General features: G+C 36.3%; 1 protein-coding gene across 1 annotated transcript in view; it reads right to left on the bottom strand.

Annotated features, from left to right (window-relative positions):
* The window catches only part of LOC135076116 (trace amine-associated receptor 8b), a 69,343-nt gene that overhangs the window by 1,768 nt on the left and 49,365 nt on the right, over positions 1 to 18,210 (bottom strand). The window contains exons 2-8 of the mRNA XM_063970580.1: positions 7,329 to 7,736; positions 6,882 to 7,007; positions 5,433 to 5,549; positions 4,175 to 4,314; positions 3,035 to 3,206; positions 741 to 872; positions 335 to 460 (exon numbers count right to left, since the gene is read on the bottom strand). Of these exons, the coding sequence (XP_063826650.1) occupies positions 335 to 460; positions 741 to 872; positions 3,035 to 3,206; positions 4,175 to 4,314; positions 5,433 to 5,549; positions 6,882 to 7,007; positions 7,329 to 7,547 (1,032 nt within the window). The 5' untranslated portion in view covers positions 7,548 to 7,736. The remainder of the gene's footprint in view (positions 1 to 334; positions 461 to 740; positions 873 to 3,034; positions 3,207 to 4,174; positions 4,315 to 5,432; positions 5,550 to 6,881; positions 7,008 to 7,328; positions 7,737 to 18,210) is intronic.

Here is an 18,210-nt window from a genome sequence, read left to right as displayed (position 1 = left end):
AAAAATAATAGTAAACTGTTAAAGGCTATTAGAAGCCGATGTTGTAGTATGATTGGTTCTGCGGTTAATGACTTAGTATGGCTTAGGACTACCACTCTATGTGGTTAACTCCACTATCCATTACACCACAAACACAATGACCGGATTTAGTAGGCAATAATAGCTATGATTTCCAAGATAATTAATAAACATTACCTTATATCGTATCAACACAATGCATGGTGAATGTTAGTAGCAGAAAAACATTTAATTAATTGGATATAAATAAATATTCCAATTATAGTTGCTCCTTTCATTCGTGGTTTTTATGTTTTTATTTTTATTTCATACTTACATAATATTGTATTAATTCATTGCTGATTCTTCGAAAGTGGCTATTCAAAAGCCAATACAGAAAAGGATTCCAGAAACTGTTGCTTAGCGCTAACCACGTCACGATAAAATCCAGGGAAGGCGGTACCTGTAAAAAAAAAAAAAACATGTAAATAGATATTTTGTGACGTAAGCATAAATAATGAAAGTAGATTTGCAAATAATTCACAGTAGACTTGTCCAAGGTTGAGAAGTAAGTACAGCGTACAGCTCTGTCTCTCAAGTTAATTAACTAGAAATCGAACCATTTTTTCTTTCCACTGATTAAGAATTTTCAGCTTTACCATGTTTAAATTTTTGATGATTTTAATTAAGTTGCAAAAATGGAAGTGCAAATTATAATATATAGGCAGAATAATTAAATTTACCTTACATCCCGTACACGCTGCTACAACCTCTTGTATTGTAGCTGGTGTTACCATTACGATGAATCCTAGTGACATGGCTGCCATGGTTCGAGATGTGCTCACGCTGTGAGGTCTGACAGGAGCTTGGATTTGCTGTAAGTATACACAACACCAATCAGATCAGAAGATAGAGATAGAAGAAGGGAAATCTTTGGGGGTACGGCACTGGATTAAAGGTTTCGGCGCAATGGCGTAGTATTTTCTCCTTAAAAAGCTCACTGAGTTGAATCCTCTACTATTTTCCATTCCTGTAGTTAGTAGACTTAGGCTGGGTTGCACCATCTTATTTTAACTTTGACAAACGTCAAAAATCTGTCAAAATCCATACAAAAAACACCGGTTCTCATTATAGTTACGGTCAAAGTTAGGTGGTGCAACTGTGAGCCTTAGTAAGTAGGTAGGTACGCGAATGTGAAAAAGTTCAAGACTTAGGCTTGGTTGCACCATCTTACTTTAACTTTGACAAACGTCAAAATCTGTCAAACTACATACAAAAAGCACCGGTTATCGTCATAATTACTGTCAAAGTAAGATGGTGCAACCCACCCTTAAATGATACGACTATGCTTGTAACATTTTGCGACTAAAATAGACTGACAAATTCGTATAGATAAATATTTATATATTCCCAAATAGAACAACAAAATAAGACGTCATTTAGCCTACCGTTTTTCAATGAGAATTCACATAATTGTTTGCTAATTTGACAGCGAACTATAGTTTTCATACATGTTCTTGATGCTTACAAAGAATAAGATGAACGTGTCAACAACTATTTTAAATAAATCTATTTCTTCCAGTAGTTTCTGCAATTCGTAGGTAAGTAAGTACATACGTCAGCACATCAGTATATACCTACTTTTTATCGCAAATTCGGTCCTATTACAACTACTTACATAATGAGAATAATACTTACAACCCGGTCGAGTTAACTGTGTACCTGGCAGCCGTGAGGTCACGTCGACAGTCTGGTACGGACAGGGCGAACGCGGGGAGGTGTGCGGGTGAGTGCAAGGGAAAGTTGCATTCCAACGAGGTGCGCAGTTAGCTTGATCGGATTGTAAGTTGTAACCCCCTTACTAATAAAAAGTGACACACTTTTTTTTTTGAAGGGATGCGCGCTGGTAGCTTGAGGAGCTTTTCCAGCTTCACCGGGCAGAGTGGCGAGTACAGAAGGTACTCTAGCCCAGGGTTTCTCAATTTTTTTTTGCCAAGGAACCCTAATTGATTATACTTTTCCTAGCGGAACCCTACTTTGATAAATGGAAATTTAAATGAAAAACAATCAAGTTATTATGCAATTATTTGTAAACAAGTCGGTGCGCGCGAACAACGTCGGTCACGAAACGTGGGATAATATTTTTATGGAACCCTTGCGGCCTTTCCACGGAACCCCAGGGTTCCGCGGACCACCTTTCGGGAACCGCTGCTCTAGCCGTTTGGCGATCGTCGGTGCGCGTGCACACGTCGTGTTGAACACTGTTTTAAAATGACAGCTCCATACTAAACGAGCGTGTAAGTTTTATTAACAAGTGGTTAGCTTGACCTGATGTCGTCAGTATAAAGAAAGATTTACGCACGTGCGGATATCCTAGTAACTAGGCAGTTTTCTGAACGAAAGTTTATCCAAGAAATGTGTAGTTCAGATGTATTATGTTAAGACAAAAGAAAACTGGTTTGTTTTGCTTGAAAGAGGAATTCGTTTATGATTTTTTTTATTACAAAAGTTCTGTTGGCGAATAATGAATTGCGAGGGATTTACTTGTTAAAATAAAAAAGGGAATGTTTATGTCAAATCGTAAACATGGGATACGTTTAAGTGGGATCTCATTTACCTTCGGAATAAAAAATAAGTATTTTTCGGAATACTCAAATACTACGGAATAATAAAAACGTAAGCATGGTCGGGTTATTTACCAACGCGACACAAGAGACTGCTGGACACAAGTGTGTCCTGTTGGTGAAACCCAAAATAAAGCCTTGATCACACCGAGTGGAAGAGCAAAACAGTAAAATGATACTTGGCCGAGAGAGTTGGGTGAGCGAGTCACCTACTCGCGCGCTTGGCCGAGCACTCGGCGTAAATGTTCATACACACCGAGTACTCAGCCGAGAGCACTGTCTCGCCCGTTTGCTCGGTACGTGTGATCAACGTGTCTCACTTCAGATTTTATGATCACGCAGGGAAACTCCGGGTATAGCACGCTCAAGTAAAGAAATATACTTATTAATTACCTTATTAAATCAGCCCTTACCACTATATCATGTTCTCCATGCGAAGTCTTAGCGCAGGCCACAGGGACCCCATTGGGCCTCGCAGGCTCCGGGTCACATTTACTCCTGATCTTGCTGACGTGGAACCCTGACCCGTAGCAGTACATCAGTGCCATGGTCGTTGGGAAGTAGTAAGCGCAGCAGGAGAGGATTCTAAAAGTTAAAGTTTTTTTAGTAAGCAAGGTCGAAAACGTAGAAACAGAAAAAACCTACATGTTTTATGTTAGAAAAATTTTCATCATAATCAACCATTTCAGCCACAGGTCGTCCTTTATGAGATCATCTGTCCACCGGGTGGACGTCCTACGCTGCAATTTGCCAGTACGTGTCGTGCCTCAGAAAAACTATTATAGGTAGGTACCGTTATGTTCTAAGCGTAGATATATCAATTTCCACTCTGTCTATTTATTTTTAGGATGAATTTTTTGTGTAAATTTAATAAGCTTGGTTTAGCTTTTACCTGCCTCTTTTCATCAAAATTGAAGGGTTATGGACGAATTAAACCTAATTTTGCGACAGTAATTCCAAGTTATTATATCGACCAAGACCTTTTCTTAAGGAAATGGAACGTGAGCCGTATGAATGAGGTAAATTCCCTTTCAGAAGCGTTTGCATAAAATTTCTGTTTAACTTTTTCACTTGACTCGAAGTTGGGGTGTAACTCAGGGACTTCGTTAAAGCCGCACAAACCATTATATTTTACATTGAACTGAGGTTTCAAAAGTTTGTCCATTATGAGACTCATTGTTAATGCATGATAGTTTAACTAAAATCTATGCATATAAATTGTTATCATACTTACTATCTTCTGAATTAATAGTAGCGTGTATAGGTAGAAAATCGAGCGTTGCAGATTTTCAGAATTAAACCTAGCATTGTGATTGAAAGATCTCATCGATTGTTAACTACATTTCCCCAAAGGCTAATCCCAGAAACTACTGTATTATCAATAATCCTAGATTTACGAGGGATGTTTGATAAATTCAAAGCTGAAGGCTGTTTAAATATTGATACGTAGGTAAGTAGTCAAAATTTCAAATGTCGTAAGGGACAAAAACGGTTTCAAAGATTTTGTTTCTTAAGTTATTTGAAAATTAGGTTCAAATTGTATTTTACTGTACCTGAAAGCAACTCTGCTGTGGAAGACATCGCAGGCCATCAAGCCAGTCGAGTTGAAGTAGTATCCAGACCGTGGAAGGACCATTATAGCAAACAGTGACACTGACAGTATCCAAGTTATACTTATCACTAATACACAACCCTGGAACAAATATGCAATAGTTAGAAAGGATAGGCCAAAAATTTCACAAAACGAAATAATTAACAAATTCAATTCAGCCTAAATTGGACACAGAATTTATTAATAAAACATTTACTAAATGCAGGTTTTGAAACAGCAATTTTGTAACAGTAAATAGTAATTAAACCAGAATATTTGGGACAGCTATGTTGGGATAAGTACTATCAGTGCCCACATACTAATAAAGGATTTGAATTTATATCAGCGGTCATTGAATTCAAATAAAACCTCCACTAAACAACGTAAAAACTACGTTCATGTTAAAGATTATTAAAAATGTTACATAAAATGATGTTACGTAGCTATTAACGATGATCCAACAACAAAACAGTTTAATAATTAAGTAATCAAAATGTGGCTTACTCCGTACTAACTACTCGTATTATGCGCAAGTACGCGGATTAGGTACTTTTCCAACTTGGTTTCTAACTTTGATAAACACCGTAGAAACGCTAACTTCTACTTAATAAGCGGTGTTAACTATTAAATTATTAGTTAAGTAGCTTATTATTCTAGCGTAGTATTCTAACAGATTGCAATTTGTCTAGAAAATAATGTAGGAATATGAAAAAGAAAATGTTTCTTAAATGAACACCAATATGAGAGCAAATTCAATATTATTTCTGAAACCAATCTCATCTAAAATAGCTATTACGAATGTTAAAAACCATTGTTGTGTTTCAATTAACACTGTTTATAGAACAAAGCTCATGCATGCCTAATTTAGCAGCACAAAGGAATCCACCAGCTTTTATGTCTAAGTCAGATTTGAACCCCGTTACGGAGTTCTTAAGCGGCTCAAAGAGATTTTCTTAGAGAGAGGTGTTATCAAGTACGCAAATCCTTCTTTGAACGCAACCTCGGATTTGCAGAATTCTAAAGTCCCGGGAGTGTGAATAAAACTTTAATATTCAATTAATGTGGATACTCTCATCCTTTTAAATGAATTAAGTGTGAATGTTGAATTAGGATGGGGTGTGTTGACATAAAATCTGTTTGGATTCAACCCTTGAATCCCGCGACGTATACACTTATAGCTATAACTTAACATGTTAAATAATTTAATATTGTTCTCAAACCTTTTTACTGGAATGCTTGTGATAAGTATTCGGGTGCAATAGATAAAGGTATCTGTCTATCGCCATACACACGAGTATCACAGCACTTTGTTGACTCACGGCCCCACGTAAAAGTGCCTGAAACACGAAAACCATCAACATAATGCAATAATATTGAGATACTTTTAGAGCGATGGAGAGCTAACGTGTTTTGTTTCTTCGCGTTCCACGGAAAATATTTTCAGTGTAAACTTTACCTTCTACTGTCACAAACAAGAAAAAGGAACTGGAGTTACGACAACATCGTAACAAAGACAAGGAAATTGCGACAGCGTTCAAGAGAATCTGAATGACCTTGATCTACAAAATACAACAAAGAGGGAACACCGAAAAGAGGAGCAACTTACAAAGCTAAAACTTTAACAAGCCACCGACTTTTGCGCGGTCACTATATTCCATTAGCTGATTCGCATTAAGCCCCGAGGCACGACCAGCGAAAGTTTTTAGCGATTTTATTGTTCATAGATTGCAGCGTCACCGGATCATCAACAATTACTCTTTTAAATCCTCATATTGTTCCCCTCGGCTCAAAAGAGCGCGCCCACAATGCGGATCACTTTCATTATTTCACATTTTGTCAGGGGCTTGTCGTAATTCGTGACTTATTGCTTCTGATCAAAAATGATAAATAACTTTTTTATAGCAATCATAAAATCAAAATTCAGGGGTGGAACTTTGATGAGAATGAGTGACGTTGGTGACTTGATGAATCTTTATCCTTGATATCCGATTAACTTTGCCTCTCCAATTGAGAACTTTTTTCCGTGACGCAACTTTACTCATTTTCTCGCCGTCTCTTGTTTAAATAAAGTTTTGCACTTCGTAGCTCCGCCTAGGTCTAACTGGATTAAACAACTCTCTTGAAATTTTGATGAAAAACTAATTTACCCATTTTCAACACTCCCGTTTTTTATTTCATTATCGCTAGGGCTGTGTTAGGAGATTTATCGTAAAATTATTCACCTTTCTACGCACGGTATTCAGAGTAAACATTATTTTGTTCTACGTCTTTACTTACGTGATCTTTAACAAAGATTCATAAGTAAAGGTTATCTCCGCCCTTTCTGATATGTTAAGGTAGCTGGCGTAAATAAAGCGTGAACCTTCATGAATAACGTTAGCGGTATATTAAACGCTCGCTAGCTGAATTTAATTTTCGTTCCTCTTCAAAATATTATTATTATAACTATTATCATAAACCACAATACGATATCTCTCGATTTCATTACCTTTCTTCATTGTATTTTACGACAGTCTTTAGAGATACTATTGAACATTGTCGAATCGCTTTTCATGGTGGTAAGTTGTATTCGATAAAAGCCATGAATCCTTTGAGAAGGCAAAAAGGCGAAGAGAAGGGTGTAATAAGCCGCAACTAAGATCGTTATAAATTCCTTTTCAATAGTTTACCTGTATCTGACAGAATATCTCGCCGTAGGGCCAACACTTGTAGAGAGCGGGCAGAAGCGCCACTGGAGCTATCAAGATTCCAGTGAATAAGTCGTTGAGAGCCAACGACGTAAGCAGGTATCTCGGCTGCGGAAAATAAGGCTCAAATTTGAATGAACACTTTTGTAAACACCCGTAAAGAAAGTAAAATGTTACTCTTGTTCCTATTCCAAATACTTTTAATGATGTACTTATTCGTTTCCACCAGCAGTTTCAGTGAGAAAACACGAATAAATCCTTGCGAATTTCTTTCATTTTACGGTTCTATCTTACAATAATACACATCTTTGAATGAAAGAGATATTTGAAGCTGCCGAAATTTTTAAAAATGAAATTAAAGATAAGCATATTCTGAGAGCAGGGTTCTATTGGAAAATATTTGAAACTGAGACTTCATATACAACATACCTGATTGTCGATATACTTGATGTACCTCCTGTTGTTCAAGACACAAATGAGGACTAGATTCCCGAAGACAATCGCCATAGACAGTGCAAATATGAAGAAGGCTTTTAATATATCAGCTGGTGCCGGGAAAGTGGATGGCCAGCCTTTACCGTTGATCCAGCAGGAACTGTTAGAGAGGGACGGCGCTATGAGCAGTGCGCCTTTGGTCGAGTCGAACATAGTCGGCGCCTACGGCAGCGCACGGTTCTCGTGAATAAGGCATTTAGATCATAGATGCTGAACTGCTTGTGTAGTTCTTTCAGACTTTGGTTTGCTTCTGGGATTGGGATTGTCAACTTGAAACGTGCATTTTGTTAGAGTTTTTCGAGCGTGGTTAGGGTTCCGATTTAGTACGCTGCATCGTGGTATCTGTAACAAAAAAAATGGCTTGATTACTTTATTAGGTCCACCTAATATTCGAAGTCGTACCTTTTAATTAAGTAGAAAAAGGGATATTATTAAATCAGATTCAATACCTATAAAATTAAGTATTCCTTTAATTTAAATAGTTGAATAGTATTTGTATAATATTTTTTCCATATTGCACATTGAAAAATTAAGAACAGGCAACAGCACATCACATTTTTAAAATCACTTCTATTACAAATGAATAAGAGCCGACAGTGTTTGCCTTGACGTGTTGTCGTCTATACTTCCAAATACTTCAAAAACCTTTCATGAAACGAAATTCAAATACGCTTTTAAAAGGGTATTTGACTGTACATCTTTATCTACATCTACAAAAGTCTGTCCAAGTTGACATAAAATATTCCTGTTGCGTCTCAAAGAAAGAGGGACAGAAATGATCCTAAGCCGTGGATACTGAATCAATTTCACTTTCCGCTGGGAGGATTAGCTTGACAAATGATCGTGTCCAAGACCTCGTTTATATCTGGTTCTGTTTTTATTAGCCCGTGAAAAATTGCCGTCTTTAAGGGCCCTTCTGACTTCTGTCTTTAGGTGTCGGGAGCTTTCCAAACTATTATGTGCTACTTCGTTGACGTCTTGTGTGTATATGATTTGTGTAGTGTTGATTTTGCTGTGATGAAAAAACCAAACAGTATTGTAGCTTAAACGCCGGTATTTGTTTTTAACACGAGGATCAAAATTAATTCTATTGTCGCGTAACTTAAAACTATAATTTTTATTATTATTTGTATGAACTTAGTATAAAAAATATCCAATTAAAATAGCTATTTGTGTGGTTAACAAGTGAATTGATTTTAGTTAATGTATTCGTAGGATTTTCATTTTTCAAAAATATAACACAAATAGTAGTTGCGGAATGAAAAAGTTCAGATGTTTTTCATTGGTCCAAAGTAAATTTATTTTAATATTTGTTTTGCATAATTTCTATAATCCTCCGAGTTTGAACTTCCATTGTTATTTTTGTATGGCTGATAAAGCACGTGTTCACCTTTTTGAGCAATAATAACACGTCTTTTGTAATTAGCATAATTAGTAATTTTAATTTCCATCTTTGAACCTTACGATATTATTAGCACAGTAGGGTAATTGTTATTTATTACTATTGTCTTCATTATTGTCTTATTCTGTAAAAACTTGAATATTCTTAAACTTATTTGTTTTTTTTTTTGGTTTGATGTTAATGTTTTTTCATGCTGAATTCGCTTATTCAACATAACATATTGAAAAACCTCCAAAGTTGCTTAAATATTCACGATGAAGATGCTCAAACAAAACCCAAGAGCAATAATACTAAGGTTCATACCGAACGCTATTTCCTCAAGGAAATTGACAAGCCCTTCAATCTTTGACTGTGGACGAGAAATATTTCAAGAAAGATTCCCCGGGTATGTCACGGCACGTACGACGATTCTTTCCTTTTGTTTTAAAACGCGGATGCCGGGAATTCTATCATCGTATAAATCTTTTTCTTTAAGCACCGTCTCATATCGATGTGAGCTAGTTTGGTATCTTGACAATTTCTGCATTGATGCCGGAATTTTTTGAAAAGTCGAATTGACAAAATGTGACTAAGAACATAACAAGTTTGAAAATGATGACCTAAGTTATTTCTAGAGACAGATGATGATAATAAAAATGATCACCACACGAGAAATTAATATGAAATGAATTATTATGTTGTGTCTACCGTGATTTGGCAGAGGCGTATAGTATAGGGAATTAGGTATGCTATTTCTCTAAATGCTTAGTAAGTTTTATCGTTAAACCTTCATGCATGTAACACAAAAATATGTTATATTCGCACCTTTAATATTTCTTTACCAAAGATTCCCCTATAATGGCGGTCAAAGAGTAAGCGAGCTAAATTGATATGTGCCTATCTCCCCGTAGTCTCTCCGCGGCTTAGTGAACAAAAGTGCCTTAATATCAGAGCTCACACTTTAGTGACCCATATAATAATGTGGGCCGGGACTCGCGTCTCCGGCGGCACGGAAGTAACCCCCTTTTGGCGCTAAACCACTCCACATCAAACAAGTTAATATAAATGGTGTAAGCCTTTCATTTTCACTTGCGATTTATGTTACTCTATTAGTGAAGCGAGTAACAACTTCAAAGGACTTGGATTTTAGAAGCTTCTACACCTACGAAATGTTTTATAGATTCTTGTATTTCATTGTGGGGCTTTGTTTAGTTTCATAAAGTATTAATTTTTCTGCTCTGTAGGTTTTAGGTAACACCAAAGGTACATGAAAGACTAAGTACGTCTATCTAGTATCAGATTTTATCAGAAACTGTTTTTAAGTGATTCGTTGCTGAATGTCATTTGTTTCACCGCATCCAGCAATACGCTTTTATCCTTGCTAACCGATTCCCTTTCTGCTCGTATTGTCCGCTGCTGTCGGTCCGAATGCATTTTATAATCTTTGACAAGTCAGCGCCATTTCACTTTGAATATGTCCCAGTTTTTGAATTCGGAAATCGGATTAAACTAGTTTAGGCCGATATTTGGTAAGCGGAGTAGAATAGAAAATTCAGAGTTTTAAGTTAAGTCACGAGTAAGCCAGGACCCATCAAACCGAAACGGTTTTTTCGAAAAGCTCGGTTTTATCCGAACGCCTGGCGACCCTATGCACAGTGTTTCAGAGTGTTTTCCGTTTTGTGGAACAAGTGAACTCTGATTTCGCCCACTTTTCGCTTCGCTCGTAAAACACGGCTAGTCCCAGTCCACTTCGGTTAATTAAGTGGGCACTAAATTTCTAACTAACATACATTAACTGGAAGGCCTAAATCTAACAATCTATTCGAAGCTCTAATATGCTAATATTGGTATGCCCGGCTCATTGCACGTGATGCCAATTTACTGCACTTAGCTGTATGAAGTAACTACGTAAATAGGTAGTTATTTATTATTCGAATATTCAATATTGAATATTCTTTTGTACTTAATGTTTACTTAAGAAATTCCTTGATTTGTTCAATGAAAATTGCAATTGAATTATTCTTATACATAGATCCACGAATAAAGTTATAATTTCAAAATTTTATATCTTGGTCTTGCCTGTATTTCAACTTGCTCATCAGTAAAATCCGTATTTTTATCGTCTTTAAAAATTTTACTACTTAATGTTGTTAGGGTCCTAACGAATATTAGTGTAAATAAATGAAATAGCGGACTGTATAAAAATAGGTGCTGTATTCTCGCCAGCCTAATTTACAATTGATTATCTAGGATACGCGGTAATCGTGCGACGACGGTGGTGTCACAAAGGCGAGTGTGTGACCCGAGCGCAGCCGATGATGACGCTGTCGGCCCGACGTGACGTTAGTCATCGTACGCCGCCCGCACGTCTCCTCCCGCGCGTTGTTGGGTTCCCAACAATGTTATTTATGTAAGTCTTAATATATCGAGATAAAATAAACACATCTTAATCAGATACCCAATACCTACGTTCAAACCAAATAATCGAAGTTATTTGCGTGTTACAACGTATCCTTCCTAGAAATCGGTCCTTATCTAACCCTACAAATAAATATCAAAACTAAGCTTGATGACACAGGCGTCGACCTGTCTGCCCGCCATTCGAATACCAATCGATCAAAATCCATCGAAGTGTGACAAGTGGAGATAAGCAAACTTTTCAAAAGGATCAAATAGGATACCATAAATAAACTTATACATAACAATAACTCTATCAACATGCCAAGGGACATCACTATTCTGAACTTTTATGGCACTGTTAAGGTCGCAGAAGTTGAGAAAAGGCGAATGTTTTGATAAAACCGCACCACTGTCACGTTATCAATTTGTTTTGGGTTCCATTTTTTCCTTTTGTAGGAAAAGGCAAAGGTATTATGCCATACAGCCAAGTCTTCAGTATTTTGTCACTTTATCAAAAGTTAATGCATTGAAACTTTTTATTTTTGTCAATACAAAAAGAATTTACAATCATGTTTAACAATTGACGATCATTATTTACTTATTCTTTTTTCGTCTGGGCATTGTGTTTAACTGCCAGTAAACGTGCAATTATCGGTTGTAGGTAGCTTTTCAGGTCACAAGATTCACAAGTTTGGTTAGTCTGAAAATCAATTTAAAAAAAGAAATTAAATGAACCTTACATAACCAGCATAACATAACAATGGTGATGAACAACTGCCGATCGACTATTTTTTCTTTTTAACCGATTGAGTCCCAGACGGCATTAATTAATGTCATAACAATTGATTATCTATTGTGTCTAGATTCGCGGAGCTTGAAGGATTAATGATGTTTTGTGTTTAGATTGCCAGTAACTATAGCGCAGTTATCTACTAAATTAACAGGACTTAACTTTTCAATACAGAACAACGTGTCTAACTTTTTTAAGTAGCTTGTTACCAAATAAATGTGTAGTTAGGCATTAACGCTTCAGTAACCATAACCGCAGTCTATTAGGCTGCGAACAGCAGTAAACTCGGTACGATTTATAGAATCTCCCTGGAGACAGCCTCTATAACTTGAGTTTTTTTATGTGCCCGCCTCGTTTCGGTTCCCTAATCTTTAACAATAAAATTATGGGTCACGAGAAACATTGGGGTTTCGCTTTTATTGTGGAATCCTTTGGCTTTTAACCCCATTTTCACATTTATTTTAATCCCGTGCTATTTTCGGATTGCACCACTGGTTTTAACGGGCTCGTAAGTGACATTAAAAGTGGTTTTATTTTTTCTGTTTCAGATTTACTTTTTTTTACTAACAAAAATAAAATGTCGATGTATCTCTTGAAAAATACTATAAATTGAGCGACCTATATCGTTTACAACTTAAAAATGATTTTATTAGCAACATCTGTTTCCCTGTGGTACTCATTTATTTTACTTAAATAAACGTAAAAATATTCTTGTATATTTGAACAAATAAACTTGCTCAACAAATAATTTAACTAACAAACCAAGATATAACAACGAATTACGACGGTAGTTCGGTAGGCAGTTCCGAAGTCGGTAATAACTTTATTATTATCCTGAATCCTGATCATCCCTGTCGCAGCCAATCTATTTCCTATATTATTTTCGTTAAGTTGAGCAACAATAAAGGCTTCGGCAGACCAAACGCGGGGCAGTAGCAGCGCTGTTTGAATGCGGGCCCGCGCAAGTTGTAATACAAGAAACTCTTTCAAGTGTGTCACACCAAATTTGAAAGTGGGCCAGCGCTCCAACCGGCCCGCGCCGCGCCGCATTGCAATGCAACTGCCGAACGACAAACCAGGCGGCGCGGGAGCGGAACAGAAGCGGCGCGAGCGCGGGCTGTTGTATTACTATGGCGGCCATTATTAGCATGACTCACCGGAGGCAGGACGGTAGTAGTGCAGCGCAGCGCGTTGAAAGCTGTTTACGAATATTGTATTTTTTTTACAACCGCCCGCGTTGCAACTGCTTTGAAACTGCCGCTGCCGCGTCTTTCCATTCTATACATAGCCAGAACGCAAGGGTGTGAAACTAATCGAGTATAGTTTGGATGTGACTTTTTTTACTAAGCTCCTCCAAACTATACACGACCAGTACGCATACGCTGCGTACTGCTCGCGTATACTTTGTAGTGACTTAGGTCAATTATCTTACTCCAAAATATACATCGTCAGTACGCATACGGACTAATCATGTATGTATTGTAATAAGTTCGCGATTACAATGTATACGCGAGTACTTAGTTGCATGCTCGTCATTTTGACTTATTTACCTCTCTTTCTATTACATATTAATTCATAACTGCGTGTCTACTTTAAACATTGAATCAATTTCGACACGTGCCATTGTTTTGATAAAGAGCTTTTTGGTGTTTCATATTCTGCCATAGAAAAGATATTTGTTTTGGGGCTGAATAACTCTGAAATTAAGAATTATGTATGTGAAAATGATTTTTGTTCTTGAGATAAAAGCTTATAAATAAAAATGAATATCCCTGGACATTTTACACTGCGCTTCTAGTCCCAAACTAAGCAAAGCTTGTACTATGGGTACTAGATAACGGATATAAACATACTTAAATACTTTTTTTGTAAATACATACTTATTATACATAGAAGACACCCAGTCCAATACAAACAAATATCAAAATATGTTCATGCACACAAATTAATGTTTGTACTGTGCGGGAATCGAACCCGCTACCTCCGGAACAGTTATCCGTTTCGAACCACTACACCGAACGGTCGACAATTTTAGTTAATAATGCACGTTTAACTTTCTTCATTCACTCTCACTAATAAATAATTGTTATTTAATTTGAAATCTACCTAATCAATTTAATTTCAGAAACCACTTACATTAGTGTTATAAATCTAGATTTATTATAATAATATGTAGATTCAGTAAAATAATAATATTTTATGTAAAAATTAATGAATTTAAAAATGGCATCACCGTACGTGATCTACATAGGTAGTTCTTATTTCTAATCTCGAGGACAAAGCACGAGCATAATATCTAATAAATGTAATAATTTTAAATATAATTCCATATTTTATTAAATCAAATAAACTAAACACACTCTAGTCAACTGTAAGTGGTGTAGTATAGTTTGGAGCGAAGACGGAATCCATCCACGACACAAACTATACACGATCAGTACGCAAAATTCGTGTATAGTTTGTAGTGACCGACTTACAAAGAGACACTCCAAAATATACACGAGCAGTTTCCTATGGGTGCGTTCTGGCCATGTATAGAACGGAAAGACGCGCCGCTGCCTTCAGTGTGCCTACTGCCGCGCTGCAATTGACCCGCACTGCTTCACCCGCGTTTAGTCTGTGGAAGCTTTAAGGAGTCGCGATCTATTTGACGTAACATCGTAAAAGCAGCACACTTCAGTTTCACGACTTTTCACTGAATACATAAAATCTTCGTAAATCGACGCAATCATTTCGCTTAACTTTATTGAATTTATTTTATTTTGTATCTTTATGGTTTACGTTTACGTCGTCAGTGTATTTCGCATTTACGCGGTTTGTTACCTAAAAAGACAGTGAACATTTGCCAGCAGTTAACCTGCTATAAAACCACAGAATAAGTAATAGTACAGGTACAGAAGGATTACTCCGCAAGACGATTTAAATAAATGCAAGTCTTGCTACGACGCGATACAGTGGAATTCAGCTCGCACAGCACTACGTACCTACAATTTTATTCACCTACAAGTTTTGTCTCTTTCTATCGCGTGCCTCTGAACTCTTCTTACGCTGTTAGGGTTGCTGACTAGTGAAAAAATAATTAATCTACTTATTTGTAATGAGGTACGTATGTAGGTAAGTAAGTATTACTGTTATTTTACCTTTGTAAAAATAACATTTCAAATATACCTAATTAGGATTAAAAAAACTTGTTTTATTACAATGTCTTCATTCATACCTATTTTAACATAAGACAGATAAATTAAACATACTATTACAGAAAAAAGAAGAATCCTATACTATCCTAAGAATTTTATTATTGATTACCTACATGGCCAACATACCTTTCACATCTTTGGGAAGCGAAAAAAAAGATAAATCCGGTAGATTTCTTTTCGAATTTAAACACCCGAACGCCGCACAATATTTCTTTCTCTTTATGTCCATTTTTAAATAATACTTCGATCATAGAATTAGGTACTACAACTCACGCCAGCGTCCTGACGGGCGCGCGCGTGACACTCGACTGATATAATACCCGCCGGCGGGGCGCTTCGCTGTAGGTAATTATCGGATGTACCGGGCGGAGTGAGCCAGGCCTGATAAAACGAAATAGTCTTTGATTTCGAGTCTTGTGCATTTGCCAATATTGGGGACATTCATCTACCAAACTTGATAAATATAGGTTTAGTTTCTGGGTTGATCCCCGTACAATACAAATATTTTTATTATGTCTGAATTAATGTATGTTTTTTTTGTATTTATAATAATATTTGTGTAAAGATAATTAAGTTGTGGTTTTATATTTTGTCGTGGTTCGGACTACTCGTAGAAGGCGCAACGGAAAAATTATATCAATGTTCAATATTAATTATTGTTATCATCAAAATATCACAACTCCTAAAAGGTCTGCACTTCCATCCAATCCAATAGATAGAATTAAATTCATTGGCAAATGTTTATTTTCAATAAAAATAAACTTTTTTTTCTCTCTTTGCCATCCAATGAATGCCATTTTGCAGTTCCCATAAAACGGGGACAATAATGGCGGCCGTTAAGCTATTTCAGGGGTTTGTATGGGGGTTAGAACGACTTTGATAAATTAGAGGAAGACATAAAGATTTCCCCCTTGAATCTCTTAATTGCAGTGACATTATAACCAATTAGCAATAGCTTATTATTTTCCTCAAATTAACATTTTGCTATCTGAATTTTATTTACAGATATCATTTAAAAATATTTTATTCGTTTAGATTTTTGAGGATTTTTGACTTCATGTAACAAAAATATACTTAAATTATGCTACCTAATGTAGGTAGTACCTACATTAAAGAAGTAAACCAGGTAAATCAAGGTGTAGGTAGGTAATTATTTGACTTTTTGCCAATTAATTTTAATTCAGTTCGTTAAAAATCTGACTTTAGAATTCAGATTAAGTATCTTGAATTTTTAATTTGTTGAAAGGATCTTCACTCGTCTTAAGAGGACTTCTCATTAACTCGACTCTAGGCATTCATTTATTTACATCTTGCAAGTTGATTTACACTTTCGAGCCTTACAAGTGAACATTTCATAGATAACTTGAATGGGGCTACAGCTATAGTTTATTTTTATTACGGCGCATACAACATAATAATGCCTAAAGAAATGTGGGTCAGGATAATTATGAAGTTCTTTCAATGCGTCGATGGGGCGCCAGTCCGGAAACATAGTACAAAGGAATCGCCAGTAGTTCACACTATCACTAAAATATTCGCGACGGTTGTGAAGACTTGAATTGAAAATTGTAGGAAATTTTCTAAATTACCGGCCAAGTACGTGCTACAATTAGGTGTTGAGGCCGTTGCATATTTTTGTTTCAATCATACTTTTCTTACCTTACTGAACTTATGAAGAAAAGTTCATCATCTTTTGAAATTTTAAACGGTTACTAAGACTTATTTTTGTTGTTGTAATTGCAACATTTCACAATAGCATAGGTAGGCACTTTGTTTCAAAGATACAATACCATCAGTAGTAATATCTAGGCCTAGATTGGAAACGAACTGGTGTTACTGCATCATTTACTATAACACGCATTATTAGGAGGCCAGTGTGAATACGATATCATGGTTGGCTGTATTTTGGCTTAACCCAGACCTCCCACGGCGAAAGTTATTGCTCTGCGTCACGATTCATTTAACCATTTCCTAGACTTTTTGTAATCTCAATTTCTTTCCTCAGATTGTTTTTTGGAGTCGAGTGCGATTCATTATGTTACTGTTTTTTGTACGCATTTTCCTCGAGAAACGGACAGAAAATAATGAAGAAATCTTTTTATGATCGTTAACTAATGGAAAAATTGCAGAACCGTTCACTATTCATTCATCAATTTGAAACATTCAATCTATGATTTTGTTGAACAGTTCTTTATCTTCCCATTTACCAATAAAAGGTATCGGATAATCCATCCCTTCCTTTATTTAATTACATTATAAATATACATTAAACTACCCACGATTCCTGAAAGAAAATAATAATAGGCTTAAATTTAAGGTGAATTTAAAAGAAAAGAGCTCAAGTTGGGGAAGTTTCGGGAAGTATACTATATCTAGGTCAGGGTTATGAATTGCTCTATTTGGCTAGGAAAAGCAGTAAAAAAGCCAAGATTGGACAATGTAAAAACCAATTTAATTTTTTAAACCGAACATGAATTGGCCTATTTGCTACTGACGTCTCATGGTGCAAGACGCAAATCTTGGGAATTGGAACAAGGCTTTTTCTCTAGGTCGCTATAACCATACCATAAGAATATCTAGAGTTCGACTATATTGTTTCATCGTACCTATTATAAGGTTAGGACCCAAAAACTTCTGACGGTTTCTATGTAGGTACATACCTAATATCAATAGTTGTAATTGTAAGGTCACACTTTGTTCAAAGTCCATCAGATTAAGAATAAAATCTTAGTCTCATAGTAGCTTTCGCCCCGGGTGACCTTATCTGTCTTTAGACAAGCTGTTAGCTTGTTTTCAGAAAAATCGTAACACTATTGTGGATCTCATACTCAAAGTTACAATAATATTCTTGAAAACCTTCATAAATATAATTCCTCGTAAGTATTCATTCGGATGCACGGATTACAATTGTGTTTGCGTCACCTTTTTGCGAACACGCTGTGCTCCAGACGAGAGCCCGCAGATACGGGATAAGCCGCGATATGTCACTGAGCCGACATTTACGCATCTGCCTGGAAAAACTGGGACTGTAGAGATTTTCGTGCCAGT

The sequence above is a fragment of the Ostrinia nubilalis genome, chromosome 11 (genome assembly GCF_963855985.1).
Source record: "Ostrinia nubilalis chromosome 11, ilOstNubi1.1, whole genome shotgun sequence".
NCBI lineage: Eukaryota > Metazoa > Arthropoda > Insecta > Lepidoptera > Crambidae > Ostrinia > Ostrinia nubilalis.
This window is presented reverse-complemented; position numbering and strand designations above follow the sequence as displayed.